Source organism: Trichosurus vulpecula, chromosome 1 (assembly GCF_011100635.1).
Source record: "Trichosurus vulpecula isolate mTriVul1 chromosome 1, mTriVul1.pri, whole genome shotgun sequence".
NCBI lineage: Eukaryota > Metazoa > Chordata > Mammalia > Diprotodontia > Phalangeridae > Trichosurus > Trichosurus vulpecula.
The window spans coordinates 55281832-55305229 of record NC_050573.1 but is presented as its reverse complement, the minus strand read 5'-3'; the positions used below and the strand labels follow the sequence as shown (position 1 = coordinate 55305229).

The 23398-nt window shown below is 48.8% G+C and overlaps 1 protein-coding gene across 4 annotated transcripts in view; it reads left to right on the top strand.

Moving 5' to 3' along the window:
• Nucleotides 1-13905, top strand: part of PDE4C (phosphodiesterase 4C) — a 34818-nt gene extending 20913 nt beyond the window's left edge. For all 4 annotated transcript variants that reach the window (XM_036756002.1, XM_036756019.1, XM_036756011.1 and 1 more), the window contains 9 exons: nucleotides 93-186; nucleotides 3639-3823; nucleotides 4271-4369; nucleotides 5075-5239; nucleotides 5605-5704; nucleotides 8317-8471; nucleotides 9192-9314; nucleotides 10098-10280; nucleotides 10485-13905. In XM_036756002.1, the coding sequence (XP_036611897.1) occupies nucleotides 93-186; nucleotides 3639-3823; nucleotides 4271-4369; nucleotides 5075-5239; nucleotides 5605-5704; nucleotides 8317-8471; nucleotides 9192-9314; nucleotides 10098-10280; nucleotides 10485-11000 (1620 nt within the window). In that variant the 3' untranslated portion in view covers nucleotides 11001-13905. The remainder of the gene's footprint in view (nucleotides 1-92; nucleotides 187-3638; nucleotides 3824-4270; nucleotides 4370-5074; nucleotides 5240-5604; nucleotides 5705-8316; nucleotides 8472-9191; nucleotides 9315-10097; nucleotides 10281-10484) is intronic.
• Nucleotides 13906-23398: the final 9493 nt, after the last annotated feature.

Genomic DNA, 23398 nt, shown 5'->3' with positions numbered 1-23398 from the left:
AATGTAATAGGTGTTGGGGGGTGATATTAGAATCAGAGGGAAGCAGGGAGCCCAGGCCTGCTGGGCATCTACATTTTGTTTCGTCTCCACAGTTCAAGCGGATGCTTAACCGGGAGCTGACTCACCTGTCAGAGACCAGCCGCTCTGGAAACCAGGTGTCTGAGTACATCTCCCGGACCTTCCTGGGTGAGTGGACTTTGGAGGGTGCTAACCTGGCAAGGGTGGGGAGGATTCAAGTGCCAAGGTTTCAAGACACATGAGTCCCACCTCTGCCACTGACCCACCATGGAACATCAGCTGAGCACCGCCTTTCTCTAGAGCTCAGTCTTCTACTCAGTAAAATGGGAGACTAATCCTTTCCTACCTCATAGACTTCACTGGTCTTTTGGCCTCCTTCCTGCCTGACTCCCCCAGGTTCAGAAATAGCTGTTGGGCTATATACTTCCTGCTGCATTTGTGTGCACAGAGTTGTTGAAGTCAGGGCCCATGTGCTTTTCTGCTTTTCTTTCTGTCCCCAGTGCTTAGCATAGTGCCTGGTACACAGTAGGTGTAATAAAGTAATTAATAATTACTTTGTGATTGATTATTGATTGGGAAAGGCTGGGTTGGATAAGACCTGGCCCCTGCCTTAAAAGAACTCACAGATTGGCAGAAGGGGAGGAGACCAGGGGCAAGGGACAAGATGGGAGGATGGAGAGAGTCACGTCATCTTTGTGAGCCTCAGCTTCATCATCTGTAAAATGGGAGAGGTGGACCTACTGGCCTTTATGGTCCCTTCCAGACCCCAAATAAAATCTATACTATACTGTGCTATACTGTACTATACTAAACTATATATGCTATACTGTGGTCTACTGTATATACTATAATCTTTGATTGGCTCCGAGAGATGAGGGACAGGGCAGAATCAAAGACAACCTAGAGGTTTTGAACACAGGAGACAAGGTCAAGGGGGGCTCCAGAGACTGTAAAATGAGAAGGACCAAGACATGCAGGATAGACAAAGAGCTTGGCCTGGGGCTTGTTGGGTTGAGGGGCCTTCTCAGGGTTGACATCCTGAAGGCCAATGAGGATTTGAGTCTGGAGGGAGCACAGGGCTCAAGGTGGGGATTCAGGGGTCCCCCGCAAAGGACTTCTAATTGAAGTCAGTCAGATAGCGGTGCAAGTGAGATCTGAGGCCAGGCCATTGGGAGACCTCTGACCAGAAGGGCTCAAGCAGAGGATGGGGAGCCAGGAAGGAAGAGGAAGAGGAGCAGTCAGAAAGGTGAGAGGAGAACCAGAAAAGGGGCCCCTACTGAAGCCAAGAGAGGAGAGTGAATTAGGGAGGAGATGCCCAGAAGTGTCAGAAGAAGGAGGGGAGAATGAAAGAATACTCCCACTGCCCATCAGTGACTAGGTCAAGCTCAAGACTCAGGTCTTCCAAGTCCACAGCTCTGCCCAGTGCCCCAGTCCAGTGTGGTATAGTGGACAAAGCCCTGAACACACTAGCTGCATGACCCTGGGCAAGTCACTTAGGGTCTCTTTCTCGGAGTTTGGCAGCGGTGGAAAGTAGGAGAGGTCTGGAACAATAGTCCGAGGGCTTGGCAGGGACTGGTGAAGGTTTTTAAGGATAGGGAGACCTTGGGAATGCTTGTAAGTTGTAGGGCCTGACCAAGTTATTCCCTTCCTCAAAAACCTTCGGTAGGTCCCTTTTGCTTCTAGGCTAAAATACCAGTTCTTTGGCCTGGTATTTAATCTGGATCCCACTGTTGTCTCCAGGCTGAATTCTTAGCAATCACCATCACAAAGTATACATTCCAGCCCACCTGGACTGTATCCCAAATTCAGCAACTTATGGGGTCTCCTATCTCTGTCCCCCACACCACTCTTTCTCTGCCTTTCAGAATCCTTCTCATCCCTCAGGTGCTGCCTCCTCTGGGACACCTTCCTGGATCCCCTCAGTCTTAATGCTCTTTTGTTCCTCATATTACCTTTGTATACCTCTTATGTTGCAAAGCAGAATAAAAGTAGCCCAACAGAAACGCGAGGTGCACAAATTTAGGGATATCTCCATCCAAATGTTCGTACAGATTATTTGTGCCCATCTTGTGGCAGAGCCTTCTGAGTTTGTATTGGTCTGATCAGCCATATTCGGACACACTATACGTTGATGCTGACATAGTGATGTCATTTTAGTCCTCTTCGAGAATGAAGGACAAACAACAACGTCTTGTATGTGTGCACATGTACATATTATATCTCTCCTACTCCCAGAAGTAAGTAGGGCCACCAAGAATGGGGACCCAGGGGACCCTAGACCTACAACTGGAAGGGACTGCAAAAGCCATTCAGTCCAGTCCTGTCTTTTTACAGATGAGGAAACTGAGGCCCTGAGAGCTTAATATTTTTTTGTCTCTTTTTTGTCTTTTTTGTATCCCCAGCACCTAGCACCATGCATTTTGAAGTCATTTAGTAAATGTAGAATGGAATTGAATTTGGGCTCTGGGGCATTGAGTTCGGGTTAAACGCCATCCATCAATCCCCACAAGCAATTATTATGTGACCACTGTGTGCCAGCCGGGTGCTGGCCTAGGTGCTAGGGAGACAAGATAAAAGTGGGAGAGTGCCTGTCCTCAAGGAACTTTCTCTCTAGTGAGGGCAAGGACATGTACATGATGAAGTGTACACAAAATCACGAAATCAACATGGGACCACAGTGACTGGCAGGGGCAAGACCAGGAAAGGCTTCATCTAGAAGCAGTTGCTGGAGCAAAGTTTAGAACCAACAAGTCTGTGTTAGGTACCTACCATGTTCCAGGGACTGTTAGGTGCTGGGGATACAAAAATTAAAGAGGTAAAAAGTAAGGTGGGAGAGCATTCCAGGGAAGACAGCCAATGCAAAGTTGCAGAAATGGGCATTGGAGCATCTGGTTAGGTGCAGCAAGACACCATTATGCACAGAGTGCTGGATCTGGAGCCAGGAAGACCTGAGTTCAAAATCCAACCTCAGACACTTATGAGCTGTGTCATCCTGGCAAGTCATTTAGCCTCTGTCTGCCTCAGTTTCCATTTCTGTAAAATGAGGGTCATAATAGCACCTACCTCCCAGGGTTGTTGTGAGGATTAAATGATAGAGTACTTGTAAAGCACATTGGAAAACTTAAAGCACTGTGTAAATAGAGTAAGAAACTAGAAGTAATGTGAACAAAGGTGGGAAAGATAGGTCAGAGCCAGACTGGGAAGAATGAAACCAAAAAGGTGATATTTGATCCTAGAGGTAATAGGGAGCCATTGCAGTCTATAGGAGGTGAAAGAGTCATTACAGAAAATCACTTAGGCAGTTGTGTGAAGGATGGAATGGAGAAGGGAGATATTGGAGGCAGGAAGACCAATGAAGAGCCTATTGCAAGAGGTAGGGATCCCAAGGTAGGGAACATTGCATATTTTGTCAAATCTGTTTTTAGTGTCTTAATTCTTTTTGCTGATTTTTAAAATAAAAATTTATTATAAAGGATGGCTGGGGAAAAAGATATAGTGTGAATTATAAGCCACATAAAAACAAACCATCTCAGCAAAAAATGTATTTGAAGAGGGTATTACAGTGGTAACGGGGGATACCCAGGCACTCACCCTGGGCTGCACCCCCACTGCCTTCCCAGATAAACAGCATGAGGTGGAGCTCCCCTCCATGCCGGTGAAGGAGAGGGAGAGGGAGAAGGAGAAGGAGGAGCGGCCCATGTCTCAGATCAGCGGCGTTCGCAAGCTAACACATGGCTCCAGCTTCTCAGCAGCTGCCATTCCTAGATTTGGCGTTAAGACTGAGCACGAGACGCTGCTGGCAAAGGTGCACTTTGGGCTGGGGAGAAGGGCCGTGTGTGCTGGGTGGTCCTAAACCCTTCCCATCCCAACACTCTCCTGAGGGGCTCTGCCAGAGGAAGAGCCCAAAGCTACTGTCCACTAGCAGCTGAAGTGCAGACTGGGTAGGGCCTACCTTACATCCTAGGGGTTAGGTGATGGGCAGGACCCTCAGGCAGGAAGCCTCTTCTCCCTTCTCATTGGGGTAGCTTTCTCTGCTAGGGGAGAGTTGCCAAGTGTCATGGCCAGAGCTCTGAATTTGGAATCTGGCTTTGAATCCCTTTCCACCTTATTTACTTATGTCACCTGAGGCAAATCGATCATTTAACTTGTCTGGGCCTCAGTTTCTCCATCTGTGAAATGAAGGGATTGGACCAGATCTCTAAATTCATTGTTTTTATGAACTCTCTCTCTCATGGCCCACTCTCTGTTCCAGGAGCTGAAAGACACAAACAGGTGGGGTCTGGATGTATTCAAGGTGGCTGAGCTCTCTGGAAACCGCCCGCTGACAGCCATCATGTATAGCATCTTTCAGGTATGGGCCCTTGGACTTGCTGAGCCAGAGAAAGGCCTTACCTCTCAGTGACTTTGTCCTTCCCTCACCTTGGGCACTTGGCATCAGGGTCTCCTGGAAGCTCAGAGCTCTCTAGACCCAACTCCCTCCCCATGTAGGAATCCCTAAATAATTCCACAGATCTGGAGCTCATTCCCTCTCAAGAGGGAGGCAGCTCTTACTCTCCAGGGGCTGCTGCACTTGGATCCCAAACGTGAATTCAAAATTATGCAGTCCCTGCCCTCATGAGGAGGCAGGTGCCAGCGCCTCCCAGCCATGTGAGCATGGGGCAATTCTCCCAACCCCTCAAGCAAGGCTTCAATTTCTTCATCTCTCACATGAGGGCTTCAGATGCCTAGGATCCCTTCTTAGGATCCTCTGACCTCTCTTGGTCTCAGTTTTTCATCTCTAAAATGGGGATGATAATAGCACCTACCTCTCCAGGTTGTTCTAAAGACCAAATGAGATAACATATGTAAACTGCTTTGTGAAACTTTAAAGCACTATGCAAGTGTTAGCCATTACTATTACTATCTCTCTGGTCCCTCCCAGCTCTAAATCTGAGGTTATATGACCTCTCTGGGTCTCAGTTTCCCCATCTGTAAAATGGGAGATTTGGAGCAATTAATCTCTAAGGCCCTTCCAGCTTCAAAAGCTCTGATTCTGTTTCCTCTCTCCTGGTCCCAGGAGCGGGACCTGCTGAAAACCTTCCAAATCCCAGCGGACACCCTGGTCACCTACCTGCTGACCCTGGAGGACCATTACCACGCTGATGTGGCCTATCACAACAGCATCCATGCAGCAGATGTGGCCCAGTCCACCCACGTGCTCCTGTCTACACCAGCGCTTGAGGTTCGGGTGCAAGGGGCAGGGGGAACCCCGAGAGCCCCAGCCTGACTGAGCTAGCTCCTGAGGCCACTGAGATAATATTTGTAAAGCATTTAGCACAGTGCCAGGCAAATAGTAAATGCTTAATAAATGCTTCTTCCCTCCCCTTTTTCTCTCCTTCCCTCCCTTGCTCCTACTGGTTCCCACTTGCCCTCCAAGGTCACAAAGCTAAAGAGAGCAGAGGGAACCCTGGCCTAACTGAGTCTGGGGAGTTGTTCTGGTGTCTCTGGGGCACTCTTTCATGCATCTGGATTCCACAGTGAGTTTGGGTTCTGACCCTATCCATCACCTGCCATCCCCCCTGCCAATAACCCTGTATTTGTCTCAAGGCTGTTTTCACCGACCTAGAAATCTTGGCTGCCATCTTCGCCAGTGCCATCCATGACGTGGATCACCCTGGGGTCTCCAACCAGTTTCTGATCAACACCAGTGAGTGGGGGCTGCACCTTGGCCCCAAGGCAGCCCAAGACCCCAAAATGAGGTTGGGGGTAGAGGGGAGGGGGGCCCTGGATCAGAGGAGGAAATTGCCCCACCTTGTTATAGCTAAAGAGCTCTGGACTGGGAACTAGAAGACCTGGGTTTGAGTTCTAGATCTGCCTCTGATTTGCTGTGTGACCTTGGGAGAGTTCCTTCCCTTCTCTGGGCTTCATAGGATTATAGGATTTAGAGGTGGATTGTGTGGTCCAATACTTCATCTCACAAAAGGAGAATCTGAAGCTCAGAGGTGAGCAGTGATTGCCCATGTCACCATGGTTAAGTAAGAACCAGTATTCACACTCAGGGCCTCTGAATTCACATCCCATTGTCTTTAACTACTATGCCAGGCTGGCTTTTACCATCCATAAAATACAGGGGTTCAGACAAGAGGCTTCAGGCAAATTGGACTAATCAGAGCTTTCCCCACTTCATGCCTTTTCTTGTGTCATTCCCTCCAGGTCTCTGCCTGGTCAATTCTGACTTGTCATTCGAGGCCCAGCTTCAAGGCCTTCACCAGGAAGCCTGTCCTGGTCTCCTCAGATGGAGGTCATCCAAAGCAGAGAAGACAGACACACACTTCCCAGCATGGCCCAAACCAGATTAAATTGTAATTGGGGGGTGGGGCACTAGGTGGCAAAAGGTAGCACAGTGGTTAGAACACCAGCCCTGGAGTCAGGAGGCCCAACTTCAAATCCAGTCTCAGATTCTTGCTAGTTGTGTAAGTCACTTAACCCTGACTGCCTCAGAAGACAAATGGAATCGAGAAATATTGAACAACATAAATTAAAGCACAGATAATGTTACATTTTAAAAGTCAACAGGAAGCCCCAGGGCTCTGTCCATATGGATTCGGCCCCACCACCATTTCTCTTTGAGTTGGACACCATTGAGCTGGACCCTCACAGCCCTTGGTCTGTCCCATTGTGGATCTGTGTGTCCTTGTCCTGGTTACCCCTCCCCCATAGCCCCCAGCCCGGGAGAGCCCCCAGCAGACATGACCATGTCATATCCATGTCCGTCTGTCTGTCCAGGCAGCCCCACTCTGGAGCCCCACACACAGAACTGGCCTTGGTGAATGTGTATGGTTAAACCAGAAGAGAACTTAAAGCTTAGAAGAAGAATGGGACCAGACTTCTCTGAGCCTCAATTTTCCCATCTGTAAAATGAGGGGGTTGGGCCAGATCTGTAAATTCTTTGTTTTTCTGAGTTCCGCTGGCACAGGGAGCTCCCAGGTGAGGTGGGCAGAGGACACCCTCCCTGCGGCACCTGGAACCCTAGAACCCTGTGGGCTACGTGACTTTCCAGGGTCCTGCCCCGGGTCTGGCTGGTCCCAAGGCTGGCTCTCTGTCCACTCTTCCACGCTGCTTCTAATAATCATAACAAGAAGTGACATTTCTATAGCACATTAAGTTTTACACGCTTTCCTCACAACAGTCCTGTGGGGCAGGTAGTGAAGATGGGCCTATTTTTGCATATAAAGAAACTGAGGCTCAGTGATGAAATCTGTGATCACATTTATTATATATTATTATATTATGCAATTATACATTATGGAAGCACACATATTATATGACCTTTTGAGGTTTACAAAGTGCTTTAAATATCTCTCATTTGGCGCTCAGAATAATCCAGGGAGGTAGGTGCTGTTTGTTGTTGCTCAGTCAGTCAGTCCCGTCTGACACTTCACAGCCCCATTTGGATTTTTCTTGGCGAAGATACTAGAGTGGTTTGCCGTGTCTTTCTCCAGCTTGTTTTATAGATGAGGAAACTAAGGCAAATGGGATTAAGTGACTTACCCAGGGTCATGTAGCTAATAAGTGTCTGAGGCCACATTTGAACTCAGGTCCTCCAGACCCCAGGCCCAGAGCTCTATCCGCTGCACCACCTAGTTGCCCTTAGATGCTATTATTATCCCCATTTTAAAGATGGGGAAACTGAGTCTGGGAGGCATTGAGATCAAACTCAAGCCAATCTCGGAGACAGGGAGGCCTGGCTTCAGATCCCACCTCTGACATCACAGTGACATTGGGCAAGTCTCTTTAACCCCTACATATTACGTCACATGATCATTCAGACCTTTGTGTATTTTTCCATTTATAATTGTGCAATCATTGTAAATGATCCCAAACGCTATTTTATTGACAAAGTCTTTCCGACAAAAGGTTTCCGTGTCCTAGACGACTCTCTAACACCGTAAGAGAAAAGTTGCCAGCTTGTATCAGGGAGGGAGTTTTCACACCTTTGGGGTGCTTTGGGCTAGTCCCCTGGGTCCTCCAGAAAAGCCAAATCCATAGCCATCACCACCTCCATCACAATAATAAAAATACAAGTAATAGTTCACCTACCAAGAGATTTCCTCCCAACAACCCCAGGGAATGGTGCAACATCACAAGCCCCATTTCAGGAAAACCAAGGCTCAGAGAAAGAGATGAATTTGCCCAGGGTTACACAGCAAGGCGGTTGTGGGGGTCGGGGACCTGCATCTGAGTCTCTGGGCTGCCACCCCCCCAAACCTTGCTGGATCGGTAATGCTAGCACCCCTGTGCTGTCCCCGCATGTCTCAGACTCAGAACTGGCCCTCATGTACAACGATGCCTCCGTCCTGGAGAACCACCACCTGGCTGTGGGCTTCAAGCTGCTTCAGGAGGACAACTGTGACATCTTCCAGAACCTGAGCCCCAAGCAGCGGCAGAGCCTGCGTAAGATGGTCATCGACATGGTGAGAGGGCCACCTGGTGAGAGGGGGTTGTGGGGAGGGGAGGAGAGGGCAGCCGACAGAACCCAGCATGGGTGGGCCACTGGATTGGGGCCAAGTGTCAGCTCTCTCTGGAGAAAATCCTGTATTGTCTCTGGACTTAAATGTCTCCCTCTGTAAAAAAGAGGTGCTACATTATTTCTAATGTGTGCTACATTATCTCTAATGTGTGCTACTTTATCTCTACATTATCCCTCCCAGCTCTGACATTGTGTTCTATGTTCTCAAGGCACTCCCAGATCTGATGTTCTGTGTTCTATATTCTAAGGGTCTTCCTAGCTCTGATGTTTTGTTTCTGTGTTCCAAGGGCCTTCCCAGCTCTGACGTTCTATGTTGTAAGGCCTCCTAGCTCTGCAGGGAAACTTCAGCTCTGACATTCTATATTCTAAGGGCCTTTGAAGTTCTGACATTCTATATTCTAAGGGCCTTTCTACCTGCAGCATTCTATGCTTTCTATGTTCTAAGGGGCATCTCAGCCCTGACAGTTTTCTATCCTAAGGACTTTTGTCACATTCTTTCTCCTAGCTTTGTGCCTCTGGAGAGTTTCCAGGGACCTTTGTTAGAACCGGCTCTAGGAGAGGAGGGTCATGCAGCTACATGGGCCAACCCCACACCAGGAACCTGGACCTGCTCCCATCTCCCATCTAAGGTGCTATCTCTCCCTGTTCTGTCTTTCTTTGGCAGGTGCTGGCCACGGACATGTCTAAACATATGAACTTGCTGGCCGACCTGAAGACCATGGTGGAGACGAAGAAGGTGACAAGTTTGGGTGTCCTGTTGCTGGACAACTACTCTGACAGGATCCAGGTGGGCAGCCGTCCCAGCGGCCTCATCCCTTCCCCACCCCCACCTTCAGGTTGGGCAGCCATGTGGGAGAGGCCCCAGAGGGCAGTAACAGTGAGTTACAAGGGGGGCATCAGAGAAAGATGAGGAAAACCTGTACCACAATGAATGAAAGCTGTACCGCAAGGGAATGAACCTCCCAGTGAGGTGATGAGCTCCCAGACAGCCAGGGTCTTCAGACAGAATCAGCCAATCAACAGGTATTTATTATGTGCCTACTGTATACCACGAACAATACTCGGCCCTGGGGACACAAAGACAGAGAATGAAAGTCCCCTTCCATTCTAGTGGGAGAGACAACAAACGCATGTGTGTAGAGGTAGATGGATGGATGGATGGATGGATAGATGGATGGATGGATATAAATCTCTGCGGCATAAATACATTTTTGTTGTTCAGTCATGTCCACTCTTCTTGACCCCATTTGGGGTTTTCTTGACAAAGATCCTGGAGTGGTTTGCCATTTCCTTTTCTAGCTTTGCAGTTAAAAGAGTCATAGAGAAAAATTGCCATGGCCACTGAAAGGTTGTTACTTGACCTTGTTCACACCCAGGGTTTCTTTGTGCCAGAGGCAGGGACTTGAACCCAGGACCCTACCTCTCATTGTTACTAGTATTATTTTCATCCTCCTCATTTCTTATGTGGCTGGGAGGGAGGGGTTGGGGGGGCAGAGTCTGGCTAGTCTGAGGAGGCTGTTTGACCTTGGCCGGGCCCCTGTCCTCTCTTGGCCCCCACCTGTGACCTCAGGTCCTTCAGAATATGGTGCACTGTGCCGACCTCAGCAACCCCACCAAGCCCTTGGAGCTGTACCGCCAGTGGACAGACAGAATCATGGTGGAGTTCTTCCAACAAGGAGACCGGGAACGGGAGAAGGGCATCGAGATCAGCCCCATGTGTGACAAACACACAGCCTCTGTGGAGAAGTCCCAGGTAAGACTCCTAGGGATGGTTACAGATGCTATCCTGCATCTGGGGCTGCAGGAATGCAGATGAGGCAATCTCTTGAAGACCCAAGTTGGGTTTAATCTGTCCCTGAGCCTGGGTTGTCATTGGCTTTGCAGGGAGGGTTACGGTGGGGACCCAGGGGCAGCATGCCCACAGCCTGCTAATAGGGCCAACTCCTTCTCACCCCAGGTGGGTTTCATTGACTACATTGCACACCCACTGTGGGAGACCTGGGCTGACCTAGTTCACCCAGATGCCCAGGAGATCCTTGACACCCTGGAGGACAATCGAGAATGGTACCAGAGCATGATTCCCCGGAGCCCGGATAGCAGTGGCGGAGGTGGCCACGAAGCCACCCTGGCTAAGGGAGCTGACAAGTTCCAGTTTGAACTGACGCTGGAGGAAGAGGAAGGAGAGCTGGAGGAGGAGGAAGGAGAGCCCAGGAGCCAGGCTGAGGAAGGAGAGGAGGAGAACAGCGGCAGCGACTCAAAGACCCTGGCCACGGATGACTCGGAATCAGCCGAGGTGGAACCTCTGTCTCCAGAAGAAGAGGCTAGTCCTGAGGCAGAGAGGAGACAGCTCCAGGAGCCTGTGCCTCTGGATAATGAGAGGACGCTGTCCCAGGCCAGGGTCAAGAGCCTGCAGGAGGGGGACGGGGATGTGGATAAGGAAGGCAACCTTACATTCTACCCCCTGGGAACATAACAGGCGTGACTGCCCTCTCCCCTCCAGGCCTGGAACCACTTCTCAGACTTAGGACTTGGGGTGGGATGGGAGGGATTATATTAGAAAAAAATCCCCCTCCCAACTCTCCCCTCTCCTGCCTCTGTCACCCCCCTCCCCAAGCCCCTGATCTAAACAACTAAAAACGTGAAGAAACATCCCACTAAAACCAGAGCTGGGGCCCAGAGTAGAGCTGGGGTGCTTGGTCTAGACCTGGCCGGTCCCCGGGTATCACTACAGCTCCTCAGAGTTAGGGGAGGAATGGAAGGAAGAGGGGAGACAGGTGGCTGGGCTCCCTTGTGGGAACTACGGCTAGTTGGGAGGAAAAAGCCTAGAGAGTGGGAAGAAAAATTGAGAAAAGAAAAAATGAAGAATACCTCTCTAACACAGCTGTCCAACATTGAAATGAGCTGACTTAAAAAGAAGTGAGCCTCCCTGTCCAGTGGAGGTATCCAAGTAGACAGAGGCCCTCAAGGGGATTTCTGCTTGGGGGGAGATGTCTTCTGAGGCTCAGTGACATTTGAGTGGCCTGCTTCTTCAGCAGGGGCAGGGGCTTCATTGAGGTCTCTGGGCCTGTTTTCCTCAGCTTGTAAAAATATGGGTTGAATTTGGTGGTCTCATAGGTCCTTCCCAGTTCTAGACCCTATGATCAAGGTGGCTTTGAACCCTGGTCATAGAAAGTTTGGCCCTTGGCCCTGCCAGCTCGAGGCCCTCTGCCAACACTGGCTAGCAGAGAGCAGTTAGTGCCTTCCATGGTAGTACCGTGAAGGGCACTATCTCCCCATGGTCAGGACCTTGTACCCTTCCTCAAGGCACAGCCCCTGGTAGAGGAGAAAGAGCAGCTCACCCCAAGAGCTCTGTCTTAAGAATCCAGGCTGTTCCTGACCTCTCCCCCAGCCCCCTACAGATTGGAAGTTCTCAGAAATGGCCCACTGAGGAAGCAATGGGAACAGGGGACATTGGGGAGGGAAGGGGAAGGAGGAAGCCTCTGGGAGCTAGAGTTTGGCTCAGTGTGAACTTCCTAAGCACCAGGGCTGGTCAGTAGTGGAATTGGCTGTGGTGGGATATAGTGGGATTCAAGCTGCATGATTGCCAGATGGAAGTGTTGTGGAGGGGGTTTGTGTTGAAGTAGCAGTGGGACCAGAGATCCCCTTGAAGCCCCTCTGGGTCGGAGATACTGAGTGGTTCAGAATTGTTCTGCTCATTGGTGTGACTTCTCCCTCTGTGGCCCAGACCAGCACTTCAGAGGTGCAGGCCCCAGCTCCAGCTTTCTGCTTCCTCCAGCCTAAGTAGAGGAAGGGGGGAGGGGAGAGAAGACACAGCTAGCACAGAAGTGACTCCAGTCCTCCCCCACGGGCAGACATAGGGGGAGTAGCACCTTGGACACTGCCATTTAATTTATTTTGACACTGGCTCACGTGTTTTTAAGATTTTTTTTGTAGCTCACTTTTTTTTAAAGTAAAGACTTGGTCACACACACACATATACACAGCTCCAGGCCTGCTTATCCCGGGAGGAGCCAGGCTGTGGGCTGCTGATTGCCCAGACTGGCCTTTCCCCAGGACTGAGGGGGAGGGTTGTTTGCTCCAGTGGGTGGGATCCCCTGGAGGGGAGGGGAGAGGTGTGCCTTTTGGTGTAGTGGGCAAGTTAGGAGGCCTGGGTTCTAAACCTAGCTCTGCCCCTACCTCACTGTGTACCTTGGGCAAGCCATTTCTTCTCTGGCGTCCTCAGTCTCCCCAACCATAAAATTGGGGAGGGCAGGTTGAACTAGATTTTCAAATTTTCTCTTGCCTCTGACATGGCCTAAGGTCCTTCCCAACTCTGACATCTTGTGTCCTAAGTTCCCTCCCAGCTCTGACATTCTGTGTTCTAAGGGCCCTCCCTGCTCTAACATTTTGGGTTCTAAGGGCCCTCTCAGCCCTGACATTATGTGTTCTAAGGGCCCTCCTAGTTCTGCAGTTCTGTGTTCTATGTTCTAAGGTCTCTCTCAGCTTCAACACTAATCTATGTTCTAAGATCTCTCCAAGAATTGTGTTCTGTGTTCTGTGTTCTGAGGTCCCTCCAAGAATGGTGTTCTGTGTTCTAAGGTCCCTCCCATCATTGTATTCTGTGTTCTAAGGTCCTTCTCAACATTGTGTTCTGTGTTCTAAGGTTCCTCTCAGCCTTGTGTTGTGTTCTAAGGACCCTGTTCTATAATCCTAACAATGACACCTAAGCTCCCAGTCCTCTATCTGTTCTCTCTCCTGTTTTTCTCACCTCTGTGTTTCTTTTGTTTCTCTCCTCAAGTCTGGGCCAGCCACTGCTGAGATTCCTCAGGGCTACAGAGACCACAAGTCTGGGATGAAGTGAGGCAGGCCTGGGCTGGGGTCTTTGTGGAGGACTTTGCCTGCCGGCTCCCTCCACCCCTCCCCAGGCCCATGGCTCCCTGGCCAGAACCAACCACACTCCCCATTGTCTTGGGATACCAGCAGGGAGGAAGGGAAGAAGCTTTGACCTTAGAGGAGTTGGTGGCCAGGGAGGATGGTTGGCCTGGACCACTGCAGGGCTCTTCAGTCATGGGCTTGGGGAGGCCACCCCTTGGTCCATCCGTTCTGACTGGTGTGGTGGGGTAAAGTGGGGCCCGCAATGACACCTGGCTCAGCAGAGGGACCCCAGGCCCAGGGGAGACTCCTCTCCCATCCCCTTAACACCAGCCAGCCTCATCGCCTGTCCTGGCTGCTTTTTCACCTCTTGTGTGTAAGGTAGACCTCAGATAAAAACAAAATCTTTGACAGCCTGACTTGGTGTGTTTTGTCTGTCCTGACACCCAGCCAACCCCACATCATCGAAGGCCAAGCACAAACCTACCAGTGCAGTTCAACAAACATGGATGAAACCCTACTATGTGCAGGGCTCAGCCAGGGAGGCCCTCTGATTTTTCCTCAGCACGAATTAGGAGAAAAAACCTTGGACTGGGAGGCAAAAGATGGAGTTGAAACCTCCTCCATGCTACCAACAGCTTGGTGACTTGGGACAAGTCACGTGATCTCAATGAGCTTCAGTTTCCCTATATGCCCTGCTGCCTTGCTAGGGCTAGTCAACATCTCACAGATGTTAAGTGAATCTAATAAAAATTTAAGTGGGATGAATGTAAAGTCCTACACTTTGGCTCAAAAAGTCAATTGCATGAGGTCAGAGTGACTTGAAAAGAATAATTGTGAAGGAGATTTGGGTTTCTTGGGAGCTGTATGCTCAACAGGAGATACCAGTAACATAGTAGCCCTTCCTCATTCCCTGCCCCCACGGAAAAATCTGACACCATCATAAACTGTATTTTGGAAAGGAAGGGTGATATTTGTCCGGTTCTCCTGGTCAAATGACAGCTAAAGTACTGAGTCTAGCTCAATCTAAGGCCATATCCTAGGGGGAATATAGATAAAGAAATGTCCAGAGGAGGGCAACCAGACTAGAGATTAGGCCATAGGATCCACTGAAGAAATTGGGGGTGTCTAGCCTGTAAAAGAGAAGACTGAGGCAGGGCTGGGATCGCTGACTTCTAGTATCTGAAGGGTCTTCGCTGAGCCGAGGCTGAGAACTGGGCACTCCATCTCCCATTTCTGGGTCTTTGCGCAGCCTGTCCCATGCCTAAAATGCACCCCTTCCTCTCCTCTAGCTTCTCGACTCTCCACTACCCTTCAAGGCCCATCTCACCCACTCACCATGGAAACCCTTTCCTTCTTGCCATTAGGGCTTTCTTCTGGGTTATCTTGTATGCTTGTATTTGGTTGACATGTCAGATCCCTCCAGGAAAACAAAAGCCGTTCTAGGGTGAGGATTGCTTTTGTTTTTGTCTCTTGTCTCTCTGACTGTCAGTGTCAGTTACAAATACTTATAAAGTACCTATAGAGAGCCCACCTCAAAGTTAGGAAGATCTGGGTTCAAATCTAGCCCCGACTCGCACTAGTTGTGTGACCTTTGACAAGTCTCTTGACCTCTCAGTGCTCAGAGACAATTTTTTGTTGTTGAGTCATTTCAGTCCTGTCTGATGTTTCATGACCAAATCTGGGGTTTTCTTGGCAGAGATGCTGGAGTGGTTTACCATTTTGTTCTCCAGCTCATTTTACAGATGAGGAAACTGAGGCAAGCAGGGTTAAGTGACTTGCCCAGGGTCACACAGCTAGTGTCTGATACTGGATTTGAACTTGGGCGTCTTGCTGGTTCCAAGCCCAGAGTTCTATCCACTAGTTGCCCTTCCAGGGACAATGCCCACCTGTATTAGTAGAGGGAGTTTTCTCACTTGGGAGTTTTCTATACCAAAGACATCACAGGTCAAGTGCCCATGCCTATCTCTACCTACTATGTGGCAGGCAAACAGTAAGTGCTTAATAAATGCTGAACTGGAATGGATTACCCATAGTAGATGCTTTATAATGCCTATGAAAGAATGACTTCATTCTGCACCTATTGTATCCCACCCCAGGAGGAAGCAACCCCTCCCTGCTATTTTTTAGCCCATTCTGTGGCTTAACCTTTCTCCACCTAGTCACTGCCCCAAGCCTGGTCAACCTCTCCTACTCACCTGCTTCAAGATCAGCTCATCAGTGCCACCCAGTGGCCACTTTCATCTTATTCAACTCAAGAATCAGTCTTTAAAAAGGTGGGGGAAAGTCAACTGATCTATCAAATGGTCACTCAGCAAATAGTGACAAATCTGGTGCCTGTGTGATACACAAGCCGCCCCTCTCCCCCCAGTGAGCAACCTGGGCCTTTCCCATTACCTTTTAATGATGCGTAATGAGAAGAGCTCTGGGACTTTGCAACCAGCTCCTTGGGTAACCTACCCCATTCAGAGCCTCCTTGGGGAATGATTCTCCTTACTCTTCCTCTCTCCAAACCATGTTGAAGAGCAAACAGCTAATAGATAAGGAAGTGCTTTGTAATCATGAAGCCTCATAACATACAGAGGTTGGTGAAAATGCCCCCAGGGATTTGAGGGACGGGGAGGGGGTGGGGAATGATGTAATCCGAAGAGGCCTGTATCTTAGCATCCTCTGGGACTGAGGTTCAAACTTTGGCTCTTCCTCTCACTGCCCTTGTGGGACATTAAATGACCTAGTTTACCTATCTGGGCCTTGGTTTCCTCATCTGTAAAGCAAGGGCCTTTTCCCATCCAGTCCTAAATCTGTGATCGTAGGATTTGACCCTAGATATCTCTGACTCCCTCTGCTGAGCCACAGGTGCTAGGGGTCAGAGGCCAAAAGCATAACCTAATTCAATTCTACAAAGTTACTAAGTGCTTTCACCTTCCTCTCCCCCTAAAAGGAGGGGAAATCGCCTTGGTGATCTCTGAGGTCTTGCCCAATTCAATATGCCAAGTTCTAACATGCTATGTTCTTACGGCCTTTTCAACTCTAGATTCCCAGGATTCAAGGCTCAGGCTGAAATGGTTTTTTGATCAAGGGAGGAAGGAACCAATTATTTATTAAATGCCTATTATCTGCCAGGCACTGTGCTAAGTGTTTTAGAAAGAGTGTCTCATTCGATCCTCACAACGCACTGGAAGGGAGGTGCTGTTATTAACCTTGAATTTTTTACAGCTGAGGAAACTGAGGCAGATTGAGGTTAAGTGACCAACCCAGGTAACACAGCTAGTTAAGTGTCTGAGTCTGGATTTGAACTCCGATCTTCCTGATTCCAACATTCTATCCATTTCCCCACCTGGCTGCCTCAAAATCAATAAATATGGATTTACTGGTGCCCATAATGTTCAAACCCTCTGCTAGGGCTAGCCCAAGGGTTCTACATTTTTTATTTCCTGGACACCTTTGGCAATCTGGCTGGAAAAGCCTTTGGACCCCTTTCCAGAATAATATTTTTGAATACATAAAATATGTAGGATTTCAAAGGGAACCAAATATATTGAAATACAGTTAGCAAAAAAAAAAGTGTTTTTTAAATTGACAGCTCCCAGGTTAAGATCCCTGAGCTAGATGGATACCTTTATCTTCCCCTGCCCCCATAAGCACTCCCTTTCCCTGTGACTGTCCAGGGTACCACCATCCTCCCAGTCACCCAGGTTCTGAACCTGGGTGTCAAGCTGGACTCTTCACTCTCATTCCCCTTCTGACCTATTGCTAAGCCTATGCACCTTATCTTTAAACATCTCTCATCTCTCTAAGGTTCCTTCCAGCTGTAAACCCTGTGGTCCCCTCATTATGTGCAGGCTCTGGAATGCTCTGAGGAAACTGATTCTGGAAAAGGACCTACAATCTTATTGGCTGCTCATGCCTTCCCATGGTGAAACCTGTAACCCAGCCAAGTGGGCAGGTTATAACCACTTCTCAGTGTGCTGCTCCTATCAGTTATCCAAGTAGGAGCCACTCAACCTTCTGGAGGCCATTAAACCCTTTGGGGCTGCTAAGTACTGGTCTCAAGCTGTCTGTCTGTCTTACTTACTCTTGTCTTATACAGCTTAGACATAAAGATGAGGAATGTCACTTATGGTCCCTGCCTTCACCAAAGTGGTTATTGATTTTAAGACCAATTATTGTCTGATCCAACCAGGCATTGAAGCACCTGTTATGTGCAGAGCACTGTATTAGGCACTAGGACAAAAATGAAAAGCAGACTCTGCCCTGGAGGAACTTCTGTTGATTTCAAAGGATCCAGTAATAAAAGCATTCCTTCCATTGATTCTGACCCAATCCGAAATAACTCATCCAGTGCTTACCTTTGTCCATCAGTCACTAAGCATTTATTAAGCGCCTCCTACGTCCCAGGCACTGGGCTAGGGCCTTGGGGATACAAATTCAAAAGACGGACCCTGTCCTCTGGGAGTTTATCTTCAACTGGAGGGATACAGATAAGTGAATATAAGATATTCACAAAATAAATGCAAAACTATTTCGAGGGGAAGAGGGGAATACAGGGGCAGCACTAACCAGTGGGGGTATTAGGAAAGGCCTCTAAAAGGAATAAGCCCTCCAACTAAGCTTTGAAGGGAGCTAGAGGCCCTAAGAAATGGGATTTCATGGGTGGGAAACAGTTGTTGTTCAGTCATTTTCAGTTGTGTTCGACTCTTTGTGACCCCATTTGGGGTTTTCTTGGCAAAGATCCTGGAGTGGTTTGCCATTTCCTTCTCCAGCTCATTTAACAGATGAGGAAACTGAGGCAAACAGGGTTAAGTGATTTGCCCAGGGTCACAGAGCTAGTGAGTGTTGCAGGCCAGACTTGAACTCAGGAAAATGAGCCTTCCTGACTCCAGGTCTGGTGCTCTATGCACAATGGCGCCACCTAACTGCCTCAGAAACAGCGAGTAGGTCCATTTGGCTGCAACATAGAATGTGGGAAGGGGAGCTGGATTGTGGGGCACTTTAATTGGTAAAGAAAGGAGTTTGTGTTTCATCCTATAGGCAACAGGGAGCCATTTGATTTTGTTTGTTTTTTCGGAGGAGGAAGGCAGGGCAATCGGGGTTAAGTGACTTGCCCAAGGTCACAGAGCTAGTAAATTCCAAGTGTCTGAGGCTGGATTTGAACTCAGGTCCTCCTGACTCCAGGGCCTGTGCTCTATTCACTGCCCCACCTAGCTGCCCCCTCAGAGGGAGCCATTTAAGCATCTTGATCCACATGACTGGGTCTGTGCTTCAAGAATATTCATTTGGCATCTGTATGGAGGACTGATGGATTAGAAAAAAGGCAAGGATGGATGTCAGGAGACCCACTGCATGAGAACCCATCTTTCCATGGGTCCTCTGTGGAGGAGCCACTGAAGTTGATATTTCACGGATACCAATGTGGCATTCGTAGCGTTCATCTTTCTCGCTATACAACCTGCGCACCTCCTCTTCCCAAGGAATGTCTTTTTCTAGCAAGCATCACGGGAGAATTGGTGAGGTGCTGGGCTTACAAAGACAGTTCCCTCTTCTGGGGTACTCTACATGTTTACAAAGCCCTTTTCTCAAAATGTCATTCTGTGAGGTTGAGATGAGGGATTGTTACATCCATTTTACAGATGTGGGAATGGAGGCTTGGAGAGCTGGAACGACTCACCCAGGGTCTCCCAGCTAGTGGGTGTTAGAACCAGAATTCAAAGCCAGGTTGCCAGACCCCGTGTCTCTCTTATCACTTTTTCATTTAGTAAGTGAAAGAAGTGAAAAGATTATAGAGTCTGACAGGAGATTGGACGTAGACACAAATGAATCGATGTGATCATGCCAACCCTAAAATTCCCATAGGACAATTGCCGTAGGACTCCATCACTGCCTTCCAGACTAATACACCCCTCCATGGTCGCCATTCCCCTCAATGTGCTTGCTGTCTTCCGCTATTAGAAGGGAAGCTCCCTGTGGGCAAGGATAGTACTCCAGAACCTAGCTCAAGGCCTGGTCCATTAGCAAGTGCTACGTTGTTAATGATTTTTCATTCATTCAAGGTCAAGTGTGAAAGAGACAAAGCAAAGATTTAGATAAAAAGCTTTAGGAGAATTTGAGGAGGTGTCAATCAGTTTCCAAGGTTGCTTCTCTCCTCAAAAGAGAGGAAGCATCAGGGAAGACTTCCTGGAAGAGGTGACTCCTGAGATGAGCCTTGGAGAAAGAGAGTGATATCAACCCCCAGAGATGAGTGTCAGGCCTGGAGGACAGCCTGGGGGGATTCAAAGGAGGCAGTGTCTGGTAAGACAAGACCTGGGAAGTCAGAGTCTTCAGTTCAGACCAACTCTTCTTCCCTCCCAGCTGTATAAGGGCCTTCTCTGGCTAGTCTCTCAGAACGTCATGTACTCTTAGAACAAAGCTCTGCATACACTTGATGCTTAATAAACATTCCTTTAATTGAACTGAATTGTTGGCAAATGTGGGCGCTTACTTGGTCATTTTCCCATTAAGGATTCCTTCCTGTGTGGCCTATGCTATCTGAAGCAATCCCATGACTCGTCTATTTTTCTAAAGAAAATAGCCCAGGGAGAGAAGGGAAGAAGGAAGGGAAGGATCCTCTGTGGGTTAAGAAAAGGGGGTAGGGAAGGGATGGTCAGGGTAGTGAGGCAGTTTGGCCTGGGAGGCAGGAGATCTGGGTTCGGGTTCTCACTGTGCCACTGACTCTGTGGCCGTAATCAAGTCACTTCCCTGGGGCCCTCATTCTTATCATCTATGAGACGAGTGAGTTCAGTGGATTCTAAAGTCTCTTCCTGATGTGGAATCTCATGTCCTACATAGTCTATGATCCTGCTAACACTGACATTCTTTGTCCTAGGGGTTCTCCATCTCCCGTAACCTGCACTTGAAGGTCCCTCCCAGCTCTGGTATTTCGGCTTCTAAGGTCCTCTGAACTCTGAAGTTCACTGTTCTTTGTTCCAAGTCCCTGCCTGTCCTTGATCCCATGAACAATGTCCAAGATCTAAGGCCCCTGGCTTTCAAGTGCCTGTTTTTTTTATTCCTTCTCTTTTCTCCTTCCCCCTATCCCATTGCCCCCCAACCCCATCCAGGGTTACTTCCTCTCTTGTGTTCTCTTCAATTCATCTGAGCACTGCCCCTTGGGTCCTGGTACTTCTCCTGCTGGGATTCCTCAGAGCTACAGAGGCCAGAACCCCAGGGATATAGTAAGGTGGGACTGGGCTGGAGTCTGAAATATAAGGAGGATCTGTCCTACCCAGGCTTATAACCCTGGGGCTAGTCCATCTTTCTTCCCATCAGTTGGAGTGATATGGCTCCTAGGGTTAGTCGAAGAGGAGGTGGAGAGATAGGTAGAGTCAGTCCCTGGAAAGAAGAGAGGCCTGAGCTGTGGCAGGGCTCTGGCCCCAGGAGCATGTTTCAGAGTAATCTGAACTGAGCTCTCTGATGCTTTTCCTCTGCCCGACAAAGCTGTTGTTGGGTTGTTTTTCAGTTGTGTCTGACTCTCCATGACTCTCTTTGGGGTTTTCTTGGCAAAGATACTGGACTGGTTTGCCACTTCCTTCTCCGGCTCATTTTACAGATGAGGAAACTGAGGCAAATAGGGTTAAGTAACTTGCCCAGGGTTCACACAGTTACTAAGTGTCTGAGGACAGATTCGAATCCAGGAAAATGAGTCTTCCTGACTCCAGGCCTGGCACTCAATCCACTGCACCACCTAGCTGGCCCTAAAAATGCAAAGAAGCATAAAAGAGATCCAAGTCAGGTTCCCCTACACACACACACACACACACACACACACACACACACACACACACACACAGTTACCACCCTCACCATCCATTTTGGTGCTAAAATTCTGTGTTCTAAAGTTCATTCCAGCTTTGACATCCCATGTTCTACGACGCGCAGTCTGGGGCTACTATCCCAGACCATCAGCATCCCCATCATAGCATTTATATAGCACTTTAAGGTGCACAAAATGCTTAACAGGTTATCTTGTTTGATCTGATTTTCACAACAAACCTGTGAGAGAGGCTCCATTATCCCCATTTTACACATGAGGAAACTGAGGAAGGCAGAGGGTAAGTGATTTGCCCAGGGTCACATAGCTGGCAACTGTCTGAGGCAGCATTTGAACTCAGGTCTTCCTGACTCCGGTCTAGCACTTAACTGCTTGTAGTGCCCACTGGCAGTGGCATGGTGGGTCCTGGGAATTCACTGGGTCTCCACTGAGGACTCTAGGGGTCCCACTGAGGAGTTGGGGGTATCTTTCTCATATTATAGCTCATAATCCCCAACTGGTATGCTTCTCCTCAAGCTACAGGTTGACATCAATTAGTCAGATGTAATTAGCCTTTAGAGAGAGGTGTTTTCTAATACATGACAAGAACAGTTGGTATAAAACAACCCTCTCCCCCCAAATCTCCAGAACTGAGTCACAATTTGTGGAGTCGACGTGGTTCTCTCAATTCCCACCACCATTCGATGCTCCAATCCAACCCCCTCACCCCTTAATCCTCCCTTCTTCTGCCAAAGGTACTGCCACCCTCCTAGGCACCCAGGATCACAACCTAAAGAGGTCATCCTCAGCCCCTTACTTTCTACTCTGCCCCAGCAATCAGTGACCAAGCCCCATTAATTCATATCTCGTACATGCCCCCTCCTCTCCTTTGAGGCTGCTGTCACTCAGGTGCAGGCCTTGGTCACCTCATACCTGAACCATTGCTGTAGCCTACTGGCCTGCCTCAGGTCTCGATCCACTCCGGTCCATCTTCCCCTGAGCTGTCAAAATGATCTTCCTAAAGTGCAGGTGTGATCATGTCACCCCCTCACCTCCCTGGCTCCCTGGTACCTTCCAAATATAAAATCCTCCGTCCAGCTTTTAGAGCCCTTTATAACCTGGTCCCCTCTTTCCTTCCAGACACCTTACATCTATCTCACTTTCCCTGATCCCACATCCTCTATGATCCAATTAAACTAGTATCCTTGCTTTTCCCAGAAGAGGACATCCCATCTCCTAAACTGGGCCTTTTCACTGGTAGTCCCCCATGCCCAGAATTCTCTCCCTCCTCCCTGCTCCCTCCTTTCTTCCCTGGCTTCCTTCAAGTCTCAGCTAAAGTCTCATGTTCTACAAGAGGTCTTTCCCAGTCTTTCTTAATCTTAGTGCCCTTCCTCTGTCTGATTTATTCTTTCTCTATCTGGTTTGCACATAGTTGTTTGCACGGTGTTCCTCCCATTAAACTGTAAGCTCCTTGAAAGAAAGAACTGTGTTTTTGCTCTCCTTTCTAGCCCCTTCCATTCGCCCGAGGCCTGGCACATAGTAGGTGCTTAATAAATGCTTCTTGACGACGCTGGTTCTGTAACTTCAAATTCAGTGCTCTTTTTCCCTCACCTCTCTGTTTCCTTGAAAGAACTCTGTTGTGCCAAAGATAGGGCTTCTTCGCTTTCTTTGTGTCCTGGACCCCTTTGACAGTCTGGTGAAGGCTTTAAGAAAACTGTATTTCTATCAGAGATTAGTAAATCAAAGATGTAATTTTTTCCCGTGTAAATTCAGGTTGACAATGCCCTGCTTTTCGAGCTCTGAGAATGTACAGTATGACGTTATTTTACTTAAAATTTGCAGCAATGCCCAGCGCTCTGCACCCAGTAGGTATTCAAAATCCACTTGTATTTGGTGAGGCTTTAATTCAGATGTGACAGAACACTGTGGGTCCTTTTGATAGTAAAGATGGGGCTGTGGCACGGATTCTCGCTGTTCAGAGTGGTTCTGAGGCTCACAGGTTCCCTATCCAGGACCCCCTTCTGGGTAAATCATTTCTTTTTTTTTTTCCTAGTCCCCTTCTGGTTTCCTAGGGACAGTTTTTCATAGAATAACGTTCTCCCATCCTCCTTCACTCCCCCAATGACAGAGAGCACCCTAGGGAATCTATTCTTAGCTCCCCCTTTTCTCCCTGAGAGGCTGTGCAGGGCCCTCTCAGCCTCCCTGCCCGCCCCCCGCCCCCTCAAAGAGAGGCTCCA